The 13231-nt window shown below is 43.6% G+C and overlaps 1 protein-coding gene across 1 annotated transcript; it reads left to right on the forward strand.

Annotated features, from left to right (window-relative positions):
- Positions 1-6090: 6090 nt before the first annotated feature.
- ndufaf4 (NADH:ubiquinone oxidoreductase complex assembly factor 4) lies at positions 6091-10607 on the forward strand. Its single transcript, XM_074685330.1, has 3 exons — positions 6091-6310; positions 6468-6565; positions 9635-10607. The coding sequence occupies exons 1-3, from the start codon at positions 6175-6177 to the stop codon at positions 9938-9940; spliced, it is 540 nt and encodes a 179-aa protein (XP_074541431.1). The 5' UTR covers positions 6091-6174; the 3' UTR covers positions 9941-10607.
- The last annotated feature ends 2624 nt before the right edge of the window (positions 10608-13231 follow it).

The following is a 13231-nucleotide window of genomic DNA, read 5'->3' on the forward strand; positions in this document are numbered from 1 at the left end:
CACCCACTTCAGTTGTCCTGATTGGATGTGGGGGTTTGAGAACGAGCCCTGTTGGTGTCTGTGAACTTCAGATGAAAGTGCTGGATTGTAACATCTCAGTGCCCACGCTGATTGTGGATGGTCAAAGTGATGACTTGATTCTTGGGAGCAACGTCATAAAACACCTCATCCGTGTTCTGAAGGCTTCTGGTGATTTCTGGGACAAAGTGTCACTTTCAGATGAGTTGGCTGCTGATGATGAGAGCCTGCTGCAGCTATTGGCTTCTGTGGAAAAGTGGAGGGGCAGTGACATACCAGATAAGGTAGGCACTGTGAAACTGAAACGTGCTGTGACTTTAGAGCCCATGAAGGAACATCTGGTTTGGGGTCGTCTGCCGAGTCATTATTGCCTTTCAGCTGGCAGCACAGTCATTGTGGAGCCAAGTGAGTCCCGCACGGTTCCCAGGACAGTTATGGTGGGACGGATTGTGACTCCATTATGGGGTGATGGATGGGTCCCAGTGAAAGTCATTAACCCTTCCAATAAGCCAGTGACTCTCAGACGCAACTGCAAGCTAGCTGACGTGTCCCCCTGCACTGCTCTTGAGGACTTTGACATTGACTACTTGTATGCAGGTGACAAGACAGACGATGTGAAATGCAATGTGACCAGGACTGCTAACAAGACAGACGCTGAGAGTGAAAAAAGCTTGACTGTTGACTCTGACAGTTTGCCTCCTAAACCTGGTGTCTCACTGCTAAGTGAGCTGGGACTGCAGGACATTGACATTGACTCAAGTGAATTGTCTCCCTTTTGGAAGTCAAAACTGGTTGAACTTGTGGCCAAGTATGAGTCCATCTTCTCTCGTCACAGTTTGGACTGTGGAAAAGCCAAAGACTTTGTTCACCGTATAAGACTGAGTGACAGCAGACCCTTCAGACTGCCTTATCGTCGTCTGTCTCCTTTACATTATGAGAAGCTAAGGATGGCTTTAAATGAGATGGAGGAGCGGGACATCATAAGAAAGTCAACAAGTGAGTACGCTTCACCACTTGTTTTGGTCTGGAAAAAGAATGGTGATCTTCGACTTTGCAATGATTTCCGCTGGCTCAATGCGAGGACCATCAAAGATGCTCATCCCCTGCCCCATCAGGCTGATGCTTTGGCAGCTCTTGGAGGGAATGCTTTCTTCTCAACCATGGATCTGACCTCTGGATATTACAACGTGGAAGTCCATGAGGAGGACAAGAAGTTTACTGCATTCACCTCTCCCTTTGGGTTGTATGAGTACAACAGGCTTCCACAGGGACTCTGTAACAGCCCTGCCACATTCATGAGGATGATGATGTCCATCTTTGGTGATCAAAACTTCTTAAGCCTCCTGTGTTACCTCGACGACATTCTTGTCTTTGCCCCCAACGAACAGCTTGCTCTAAAGAGACTTGAAATGGTGTTTGAGAGGTTGCAAGCACACAACTTAAAGCTAGCGCCCAAAAAGTGCCACTTTATGAGGTCGTCTGTTAAGTTCCTGGGGCACTTTGTGACCAAAGATGGCATCTCTGCCGACCCAGAGAAGGTCAAAGCTATCACTGACCTGACTGAGAAGGATTTGATGGATGAGAGCAGTAACAGCCCCTCCCCCTCCAAGATACGGTCATTTCTTGGTATGGTTGGATTCTACCAACAGTTCTTTGAGGGTTACTCCAGCATCAGCAAGCCTCTCTTTGCCCTGACATCAGGCATGAAAAAGCCAAGACACACCAAAGGTAAAAAGAGACTACCTGTGAACAGGCAGCTGACTCCTGATGATTGGACGCCAGAGTGCAGTGGAGCTTTCAGGAAGCTGAAGCAGGCTTTGTTGGACAATGTCACGCTGGCTCATCCAGATTTCAGTAGACCATTTCTGCTGTCTGTTGATGCCTCTTCCAACGGCCTTGGTGCTGTTTTATCACAACTGGCAGATGGGGATGATGTTGCTCGACCAATAGCTTTTGCCAGCAAATCACTAAACTACGCCCAGTCACGTTATCCAGCACACAGACTTGAGTTTCTGGCTCTCAAGTGGGCAGTCAGTGATAAGTTTAGTCACTGGTTAAGGGGTCATCCATTCACTGTGTGGACTGACAACAACCCCTTGACCTACATCCTCAGTAAGCCGAAGCTTGATGCGTGTGAACAGAGATGGGTTTCGAAGCTAGCTCCATATGACTTCGAAATCAAGTACATTCCTGGTCCTAAGAATGTGGTGGCGGATGCACTAAGCCGCGAGCCATTTGTTCAGCCGAGTTTGCTCCAGCGCCTCGTCAAAGTCCCTTATGGTGCGCTTTTGGAGGAGGCTAACGCTATAGACTCAGATTGTGTGCAAGATGCTTTTCGTTGGTCCTGTGAGCCTCCAACACTGCCACATACTCACCATCAGCCTACTTCGGCCTGCAGAGCTGCTGTTTCTGCTGTTTTGAGAGAGTCTCTGAACCAGGACAAGTTGCCTCCTCAAGCCTTCCTCTTGCCTCAACTCGTTCAGTCTGTTCAACCACCTGAGCTGTCTGAGATTCGTCCTTTGCCAAAAGACAAGCTGATGGATGCACAACGTACTGACCCTTGTTTGAGTCGTGTTCTCCTGTTTGTAGAACGACAGAGGCGCCCATCAAGACGAGAGCGTTCACATGAGCCTGCTGAAGCTCTCAGGCTTCTCAGACATTGGGACAAGCTGACAGTCAAGAATGGCGTTCTTTATCGTGTCTCAAAAGATCCTGTTACTATGAAAAAGACCTACCATTACGTTGTGCCCTCTGCCCTGAGAGAAGTGGTCCTTAAAGGTGTGCATGATGAGGCAGGTCATCAAGGCCAAAGACGAACTCTCTATCTGACTAGACAAAGGTTCTATTGGCATGGGATGGAGAGAGACGTGAGAGGCTATGTGAAGTGCTGTCGCCGCTGTGTGTGTAGTAAGTCTCCTGAGCCTGAGGCCAGAGCCCAACTTGAGAGTGTGACCACATCCAGACCTCTAGAGTTGGTCTGCATTGATTTCTGGTCAGCTGAGGACTCCTCCAACAAGTCGCTTGATGTGCTCGTGGTTACTGACCACTTTACTAAGCTAGCGCAGGCGTACCTGTGTCCAAACCAGTCAGCCAAGATTGTTGCTGAACAGCTCTGGAACAACTTCTTCTGTGTTTATGGCTTTCCTGAGAGGATACACTCAGATCAAGGTGCTAATTTCGAGAGCAGTCTGATTGCAGAGATGCTGAAAGTTGCTGGTGTTCAAAAGTCACACACGACACCTTACCATCCCATGGGCAACGGTGCTGTGGAGAGATTTAATCGCACCCTTGGAAATATGATCAGAGCACTTTCCCCAAAAGCCAAACACAGATGGCCTCGACTGCTGAAATCTCTCACCTTCTCTTACAACGCTACAGTGCATGAGACCACTGGTTTCGCCCCGTTTCAGCTGATGTTTGGCAGAACTCCCAGGCTGCCTGTTGATGTGATGTTTGGATCTGTCCTCATGGATGATCGGGTGGTGGACTATGATGACTATGTGCAGAGTCTCAGACGTGACCTAGCAGAGGCTGTGAGAGTTGCACAGGCCTCCACTTCCAGACAGCAGCAGAAACAAGCAGATTATTACAACAAGAGGTTCAAAGGAGCTGTAGTTGAGATTGGAGACAGAGTCTTGCTGGCTAACAAAGGCGAAAGAGGAAAAAGGAAACTAGCTGATCGCTGGGAAAACCGCCTTTACACTGTTGTGGAGAAACATGACAACACTCACACCTTCAGGATAAAGAACAGCGCTACAGATCAGGAGAAAGTAGTCCACAGGAACCTCATAATGCCCGTCAACTTTTTGCCAGTTCGCTCTGAGGATGAGGATGGTTCCGGTTTAAGTGATCTTACCACTGGAGCTACTGATGACTCGCTGCAGGATGTTGATGCTACAGGTTCAGTTGCACTGCCTGACTGTGAGCCTATGGACAGAACTGTGTCGTGGATCTCCCAACTGCCAGCTTCCACTGGGGATCACCAACCTCATTCTCCTGATGCACCTTTGACTGTTGGCTTGGATGAGACTGTTGACATACCTGACATGACCATTGATGTGCCTGTTGACACTAGCTCTCTTGCTGACCTCTCTGATTCTCGACCTGTGACTTCGGTACACGGACTTGAGACACATTCTTTGAACACGGGTGGTGTGGTCTTATCTGAGGCAGGAGAAAGTAACCCCACCATTCCCTGCAGTGGTAGAGCAGTGAGTGTTAACACAAGATATGGGAGGGTCGTGAGGCCTGTTATGAGGCTTATTCAGCAAATGCAACAAAAGGTTTTTGTTGGACACTAGTTTTATGTCATGGAGTTTTGTTATGACTATTGGGACAGTATTTTGGTTCTCTTTTGTACAGAAACCATCTCTCTTACTTATGTGTGAGTGATCTTGTTAAGTATGAGACGTGATGTGGTTTGTCAGTACTGTGTAATTTATGTGATACCTGGTTGCTTAACATGTAAGAAGGCATGTTTTCCTATGGGTGCTGGAAGGATTAGCTCCCCTTCCTCATTCTAATTCTTTGGGAATGGTCGTTGACTGGATTACTGGGTATTTGTAAAACAAACAGTACTGTGTACAAATGATATGTATTTTTTTTTTCTATTTCTATGGTTGTATGTATATATGTTTGGTTGGTACCTGATGTGTTTTTGGTTCCGGGTGTCCTCACGAGTCTTGCGCATTTAATTTTTTTTTAGATGGGCAAGTGGAGATCAGCAAGGGGGAATGTAGTGGAGTAAGATTCCACTTGCCATCTCGTTTTATGAGATGCCTTTGTTTTGTTTCATGTGTTGTTTTAGTCTTGTAAATGTAAGTGTGTATCCACGGGGAGCTAGTGTGGCGTCAGCGCCCTCTATTGGCGCCCGTGCAGACTTGGGTGGTGCAGCCCGTGTTTCCATGCCAGTCTGTATGTTGCCATCCTCGTGGTAAGTCGCAAAGTTTACTAGTTCAGCTAAATGTCTTCTATACTTTTGTTTTCTTATGTAAATGTCATGCATCTGTGTTTGACATGTGTAAAAAAAATAACTTTGGGTTTGGTTTTAGGATTTTCTGGTGGTTTTAATATTTTGTTTACCTTGTTAGCTTCACCATGTGCTGGAATCCTGTTTGAATGTGAACAAACTCCGGTGTAGCATCATAGCTCTGTTCTTATATGTTGTTGTTCTGTTTTAGCTCTACACTGAATGCCCAAGACGACGAGAGACATAAAAATTCCCTGTGTTTATCAGGTACTGCCTTACTTTGTCCGCTGTTATATATATTACCACGCCAGTCTGTATGTTGCCATCCTCGTGCTCTACACTGAATGCCCAAGACGACGAGAGACATAAAAATTCCCTGTGTTTATCAGATTAAACGGCAAGTTGGTGCCAGAGACATATGAAGCTTTTGTCTGATCCATCACACAACGCAACGACGAGTACACAGCCGCTACATAAAGATGCTGTTATCGTCATCAGGTCTACTGAAAATAAATGCATGAACCAGTTTTTCCAGGTCCTGTTGATGCATTAGTCCTTCAATTCTTGACAAATACTTTAGGTGACAATAGGCTGACTTTGTAACTGTTTAATGTGTTTATTTACAAAAAAGAAGAAGAAATAATAATAAGAAATATTTTAAAAAGAAAGAAAGAAAGAAAGAAAGAGGGTAAAATTCAACATCTTTTTGCATCCATTTGTCAATACTGACATTTAAATTCCCAAAATATCATTTAAATTTCACAAAATCTAATGATTTTGTCTTTAATTGTAAAATAATTTATTTTTGAAGTTTCTGGAGACAGGTGGTTAGTTTAAATTTACTTTCACAGGTAAACTATCTCCATCAAAGTACTACTAAGCACTACAAAGCATCGAATGACTAATTATAGTTTTCTCTTACGTATTTTACCACTTTACGTATTAAATGACATTTTTTATTGTATTTTAATAAGAATATCCAGTGTCTTGTCAGTATTTGACTGAATGAATCTTGACAATGCAAAAATGTAACGTTTCAGCATCAGAAAAATCAAATATATAAAGACACTGTAATCCTCCAGCCGCTTGATGTCGCTGCAAATTTCTGTGTCGCCTAATCAGATTTAAGCCTGTAGTCTGAACCTCCTCGCTCGCCGTCCACCGCGGTCTTTGGTAACCTGTCGAACATGGGGGCACGAGTTGCTCGTATGTTTAGGAATTTTAACCTGGAGAACCGAGTTCACCGAGAGCTCTCCAAGGAGAAACCTCGGTTAGCGCCCCGACACGTGGGCAGCGCCCTGTCGGCGGCTGGCAGCTCCGGAGGTGAGTGTCGGCTTATCCGCTGATTGTTTACCGGTAACCGTCCTCCGGCTGTGGGTCACACGGGGTTGATTACCCAGCCACAGAGACGCGAATTAATCAGTGTAAAGAAGCTTCTAGAAGCTCCACTGCTCTGAGTCTGCTGTGGTGTGTTTTTCAGATGTGGAGACGGAGGGCCCGGCCAACAAGAAGAACGACCCTCTGCTTAACCTCCTCAAGTCCGTCTATGTGGAGTCCACAGACCCGGCAGCTGCAGAGGTCAGACCGGGACGCCCCCTGAGAACATGTGGTTTAAATAGATGTGACGATATATGAGGTTCCAAGTGGTTTTAATATGAATTTACTGCTATAGAATTATGATTTAAGTCATAAATATGTACCCTTTTCCCTGCTCATCCCCCTTCACAGAGATAGAGGCTGAGGCTTAGTCACTACTGCTCATGCGCATAAATCAGATAACAATTTTTCTCAGTCGCTTTGGTAGATGTCTCGAATCATCCTCGTTAGCAAAACAGTCTGTGCATTTCTCAGAACAGTTTGCAAAAGACAGTCTCTTTCTCAAAATTCTTAGTTCATCCCTCAAAACTAAATTTCTGTGTCAGTGAACATGTCAGTGCATCAGAATGACAAGTCCTCGCGTCATTGTGAATGGATAGGACAGTCAAAGTGCTGAGTCATGTTGTCAGTATAACTGTGAACTCTGGGCATTCTAAAGTAAACTATGGCTAATGTTTTGATGACAGTTGTTACTGTAAATTGTGAGTTACATCTGGGAGATTTATTACAAGAGACAGGACTAAAGTCACATATTCACTTTTACTGTTCGTGCTGTAATTTGTTGACTGACCCCATCATTGAAATACAGCAAGGAGAAGAAGGCGCTGCACCACACAAAGAAAAAACACAAAACAAAAAACAAAAGTAGAAATGTGAACACAGAACAGTCTCTTTTGGGGAAAATGTTCATGCGTTGCTTTGGGAATTACAGCGCAGTGCAGTCTTCTTACACCTCCTTATGTTTCTGAGATGGACCTTTGAGCTGTTTCAGAAAACTGGTTGATCTGATGCTTCAACACATTTCCATTTTTCAGAGAAAGTCAAGATTGACCAGGGAGCAATTTACCATTCCAGACAGATTTAGAAGAAAAGTCTTGTGGACTTGTGTGGAAAGATGTTTGACGTGTTATGATAACTTGTTCAACCTTTTTGCATGTAAAGACTTATGCGATGAACTCATGACTAAATGTTGTGAGGGGTGAGTGTATTCCACAAAGACCTACAATAATCTATTTTGATCAACATGACATAAGCAGTTGACAATGTAGGAAACAGCAGAGATTTGTACATAATAAGTATTTAAATGACACAATGATGTGAAGATTGAAGAAGTAGTTTTGAGAATTTCAATTCTTATCTGAGAAGTGAACCAAAGCAACTCTCCGTTTCCCATTACAGAGAAGCAGATAGCAGCAGCTATGGCTAAAAGGCATACAATAAAAGATTTAGATTAAAAGATTTTTTTTAATCTCCATGGCCTTGAACCAAGGAAGGGTCAATGTATCATGATTGCTGAAATGCAAATGAAAATTTTGACAGGATGAGCAGGACTTGAAATGAAAGCTGTAAATGAGTTGATTCAGAATATTTGTTAGAGATTGATTTCAAATCATCAGTTGAGAAACTTGTGGGCTTGTGAAAAAAAAAGTTGTTGGATGAAGTGATTTGACTCAAAACATTGCACTCACATAAACCATGAATTAAAGTGATACTCCAGGGTGGAACAAGTTGGGTCCTATCACAAGGTTTAGGGCAGAAATTACCCCTACAGCAGTGTGTTTGTGCAGCAGAAGCCCAGAGCGCTCGCACCAAACACCCCCTCCCTGCTCCTCTGCTGGTTTCCTCTGCACTCAGACGGGGCCATATTTTACCTGACCAAAAACACAAATAAACGGACTCTCACCGAAAAACTCTATCGGTCTGCATTAACTCTTTATTTAGAGAATTTTCAGCGCGTTACTTTCACACAAAATATAGGCTCTAGTTCTCATCGTGTCGTAAAACACAGCTACCTCCGCTGCAGAGCCACAGCTGGCTACGAGGCGCTCGCAGCTTAGTGTATCAGTCCGCGCGTGCGGCGTGCCAGTTATAAACAAACACAGGTAGTCTGCCAGGACAAGGAGACACGATGATAACTAGAGCCTTATTTAGCGGTGTTTTTGTGTGAAAGTAACGCACTGAAAATTCTCTAAATAAAGCGTGAATGCAGACCGATATCAGATTTTTTTGGTGGGAGTCCGTTTATTTGTGTTTTTGGTCAAGTAAAATATGGCCCCGTCTGAGTGCAGAGGAAACCAGCAGAGGAGCAGGGAGGGGGTGTTTGGTGTGAGTGCTCTGGGCTTCTGCTGCACAAAAACACTGCTGTAGGGGTCATTTCTGCCCTAAACCTTGTGATAGGACCCAACTTGTTCCATCCAGGAGTATCACTTTAACTCCACTAGCTGTGTCCAGTTACTGCTGAAATCATCAGTGGAAGATTTTAAAATCAGTGATTTTTATCAGTTTAGGAACAGATGTCTCATAGGAGCAGCTTTGGCTCAGATTGACAGCCATCGTGTCCTAATTGGACAGTCAGGGTTTTATCCCAGCTACTGCAGTCATATGCTGAGTTCCCTTAGGCAAGAAACTGAACCCCAGATTGCTCCTGCTGTTGTTCAGAGGGGTGTGGATGGATCAGCAGCTCTGAGTCTCTCCAGCTCTACTGTCTGTGTCTGGATTGCGGGACAGGATGTTTCTCCTCTTTTCTTCATCAGAGATGGTTGGGGTCTTGTAGCTCCTCAGGCTGCTCACACATCTGCGCTAACCACTAACTGTCACTATTTCCCCATTCTGTGGTTTGGTACATTACAAGATATATAACATGTTGAATGTTACATTGCTTCTTAGGTAAAACTTAATGCAGAAATTCCGAATCAGAGTTTTCTTGGGAAACTGTAACTGCTAAGCTAAGCTAGCTGGGGAAGAACAGATGATGTAAGGCCCATGAGTTGTAAAGACACTTTACCAATGGTTGAAGGAGAAGCAGCGGCAGTGCTGCATTTAGGGGGCATTTGTTTACAGTGCAGCCCGGGAAATAAAATGCTTGAGAATCAGCTGTGTTTAGAAATGAGATCATGTACAGGTGTAAATCAGGATCACAATCTTTTAACAATTAATCGTGCAGCCCTACCATAGAGTTAACATACTGAAACCACAAGGCAAACTGTTGTTTTTTTTTTTTTCACGTACACATATTTCACGCTCATTTGCATGCACCTTATTTCCCAACAGACATCACAACATGAAACAACAGGCAAAGGATCTGAGCGGCGGGCACTGAAGTTCAGCTTACCAGGAGATTCCTATGGCCTGGTGGATCTCACAGACGTTCCCACAGGAAAACTGACCATCGCAGAGGCCCTGAAGGCGATGAGCAGCCACCAGAGACAGCCGCAGACGATGACAGCAGAGAAGATCGCCCAGGACTACTCTCTGGATATAAAAGACACAAAAGCTCTTCTGGAGTTCTTTATTCCCTTCCAAGTTCAGATCATACCCCCAAAGACTGAAAATGCGAAGCAGATAAAGGCTTCTTAGGACGTGGTGGTTTGTGACTGATGGGAGATAGACAAGATATATTAATGTTTATTCAAGTCAACAAATCACACCAGGAGAGGGACAGGAAGGGGGCTTAAAAGACAGAGTTTCTCGGGCTGTGGGGTTTGATTACAGGATGCAATCATGGATATCTCTGGAGATAAGATATTGATTTTTGAAAATCAAATTACAAAACAATTCAATGAATAAATAAGTGAAAGCACTTCACTTTAAATCTCATGATTTTTTTTAAGTAATTGGTCCAAAGGTTCAAAATACTGGAGCAATGAAGTGGTTAGCCTAACTTAGCATAAAGGATAAAGGTTGCATAGGTGTGCATATGAAGCTGGGTGCTTTCAGTCTTTATGCTAAGTTAGGCTAAGCATTAAACATGTGCATTTTATTCTGGGAAAGACTGCACATCTTTTCATTTAGAAACTTGCCAAAATGCCATCATACCTTTATGAGAAGACTTAACTTTATTACTCATCTGTCAAGCAGAAACAGTGTTTGTATAAAACAGAGCCTTTTATATTCCACAGGACGATGTGAGCAGTCCTCAGCTAAAAGGCCCTGTGAGGACTTTTTAAGGCAGTGTTACCCAAACCTGGTCCTGGAGGACCCCTGTCCTGCATGTCTTAGATGTTACCCCACTCAAACACACCTGATTCAAATGATCGTCATCAAGCTCTTCTCAAGCCTGATAATGAGCCATTCATTTAAATCAGGTGTGCTGGAGTGGGGTAACATCTAAATTATTCAGGGCAGGGGTCCCCCGGGACCAGGGTTGGGAAACACTGTTCTAAGGGATATTGAAATAGTCTCACTTTTATATGTTTGCCTGCTATTATCCATGATTTAAATTAAGACTATCAGGTGGTGTATCTGTCAGGTTGTGTTAGATTTTCTCTGGAGATCATGAATCTGTTACGCATCCATTCATGTAGACCAGGGATCTCAAACTCGTGCCATGGAGGGCCAAGAGGCTGCAGGTTTTCTTTTAACCAAGAACTCCACCAGCTGATTCCACTGATTACCTCACCTCAAGCAGAGAGCAGGGACTAATCAGTGAAACCAGCTGGTGGAGTTCTTGGTTGGAAGGAAAACCTACAGCCTCTTGGTCCTCCATGGCACGAGTTTGACATCCCTGGTGTAGACCAGTGTTTCTCAATTCCGGTCCTGGGCCCCCCCTGCCCTGCATGTTCTAGATGTTACCCTACTCCAGCACACCTGATTCAAATGAATGGCTCGTTATCAGGCTCGAGCAGAGTTTGACGACGAGCTGATCATTTGAATCAGGTGTGTTGGATTCGGGTAACATCTAAAACATGCAGGGCAGGGGGGCCCCAGGACCGGAATTGAGAAACACTGGTGTAGACAAAGTCAAGCACGTTAGAAGTGAGTTAAACAAGTGAGGACACAGTCGTTTATAGTGCTCATGGGAAATGGTGTCTTTATCCCAGAAAAGAACACTACCAATCTGATCAAAGGTGTCACTGTGATCAGTGCCAAACGGTTAGGCCTCACAGCACCTTTGAGGTCTGTTGGTTTTTCCCTGTGTTAAGGTCAGTGATCAGGTTATGATTCACTCCATTCTTATAAAAAATAATTTAAAAGTGTTGGATAAAGACCTCATGTGTTAATGTATTTGACTTTCAAACCAATAGAAGATTTCTTTCCTGTTCATCTTACCTTTGAGTTGTTGGTACACCATAGATTTAAAACAACAATATCTTTAGCATGTTAGTGAAATCCAAATAAGATTTTCACACCTGGCCCTTATCCTGGTCCTTATCTGTGTGAGTTGGTTTCCATCTGGCTTTAAAGGGAAGCAGTAAATCACAGCGTGTTGCAGAGTTTGATTTCAGAGGATTTCTCTGCCTGTCCTGCAGCTGAGGCAGTTAATGGGAACAAAGCAGATCACTGTGCATACATTAGTCAATTAGACCATTAATGGTGTGATGTTTTACCTGAGGTTTAACACACTTGATTGTTATCTCTATCTGTGCTTTTCCTATAGTGACACACCGACGTGACTTTTGGAAATGAAGCTTTGTGCATAGATTTCCCCTGAGCCTTGTTCTCAACCATTTCTCTTCGATTTGTCTTCAAAATTAAAGAATTAAACCATATTTTTGACTCTCCAGAGAAGGCTGTGTGATACAGAATGTCTCCAAGCTGTGACCTGTAGTCACTCAGCCCAGCCTGTGCTTGTACAGTCCTATTTAACAAAAAAATGTGGTTAATTTCTTAATATTTGGAGAATTTACTCCATGCATGTGTATTACAGTTAATTGCCCTAATATGGAAAGTTTAGTGTTGTATCAATTAAATGAGAGCCTCCAGACAACTTCAGTGTTGAGGGGTACACTTGTGGATGATGAAATATGAATTTGCTGCTCATACGCACATTTTTGTTTTTCCAAATAAAAGATTATTTATTCTCTGATGCGGCATTCTTGGATGACTCCCTGATTATATTGATCTCATAAATCTGCTCTATATCTCCCTTTTAGGCTGATGGCGTCATCAAAGAGTGCCATTTGGTAAAAGCTCTACAAAGTACCCCTTTATGTCAACATCATATTTAACCAGCCCAGCCTCGTAGTAAATGCAGCAGAAGTAATACACTGACAACATTGAGCTTTTCATTGGAATTGCAGGCACCATTTGTCATCATCAACACCCACCACATGCGCCAGCACCTGCCCATAACGAGCACTTCCTCTAACAAAACCACGCCCCTTTTCTACGAATTAAACCTTTCTATTGGACGTTGGTGGACCCTAGGAGAACGCCTCCTCTATCCATGCAACTGGCCTCCGTGGGTGTCAGTCATCACTGAATACAAAGCTAGGTCGAACCTGCAGGAGGAGCATGAGCTCAGTCCTGACTGTGACATCAGGCCTTCAAAATAAAAGCACCGGAGAAACGAAAAAAAAAAAAAAAAAAAAAGTACTTCCAGCTGCTCTTCCATCATGCAAATGGAACATGGTGTTTTTTTTTTACCCTTTACATTGCTAATTCCAGGGTTTAATGCAACTCACAAATAAACACTTGATTCTTTTGGACCACAGATGTTTGAGAAGTTAAATCTGTTTCTATTTTCCTTGTTCTACAATCTCAGTAAACTCTTTTAATCAAATAAAAAACTTCACTTGCCAATTTAAAATTTTACTCAAAACAGCATCAATTCAATTACTAGATCATTGTACAGTTTAGGCAATAATATGCTCAGTGTCTTTATGATGACCAGGGGGGAAAAAAAGTATGAGAAATTTTGTCAAAAAG

This window comes from Halichoeres trimaculatus, unplaced genomic scaffold (genome assembly GCF_033239565.1).
Source record: "Halichoeres trimaculatus isolate MK-OKI-2021-1 unplaced genomic scaffold, fHalTri1.1 fHalTri1_scaffold_13, whole genome shotgun sequence".
NCBI lineage: Eukaryota > Metazoa > Chordata > Actinopteri > Labriformes > Labridae > Halichoeres > Halichoeres trimaculatus.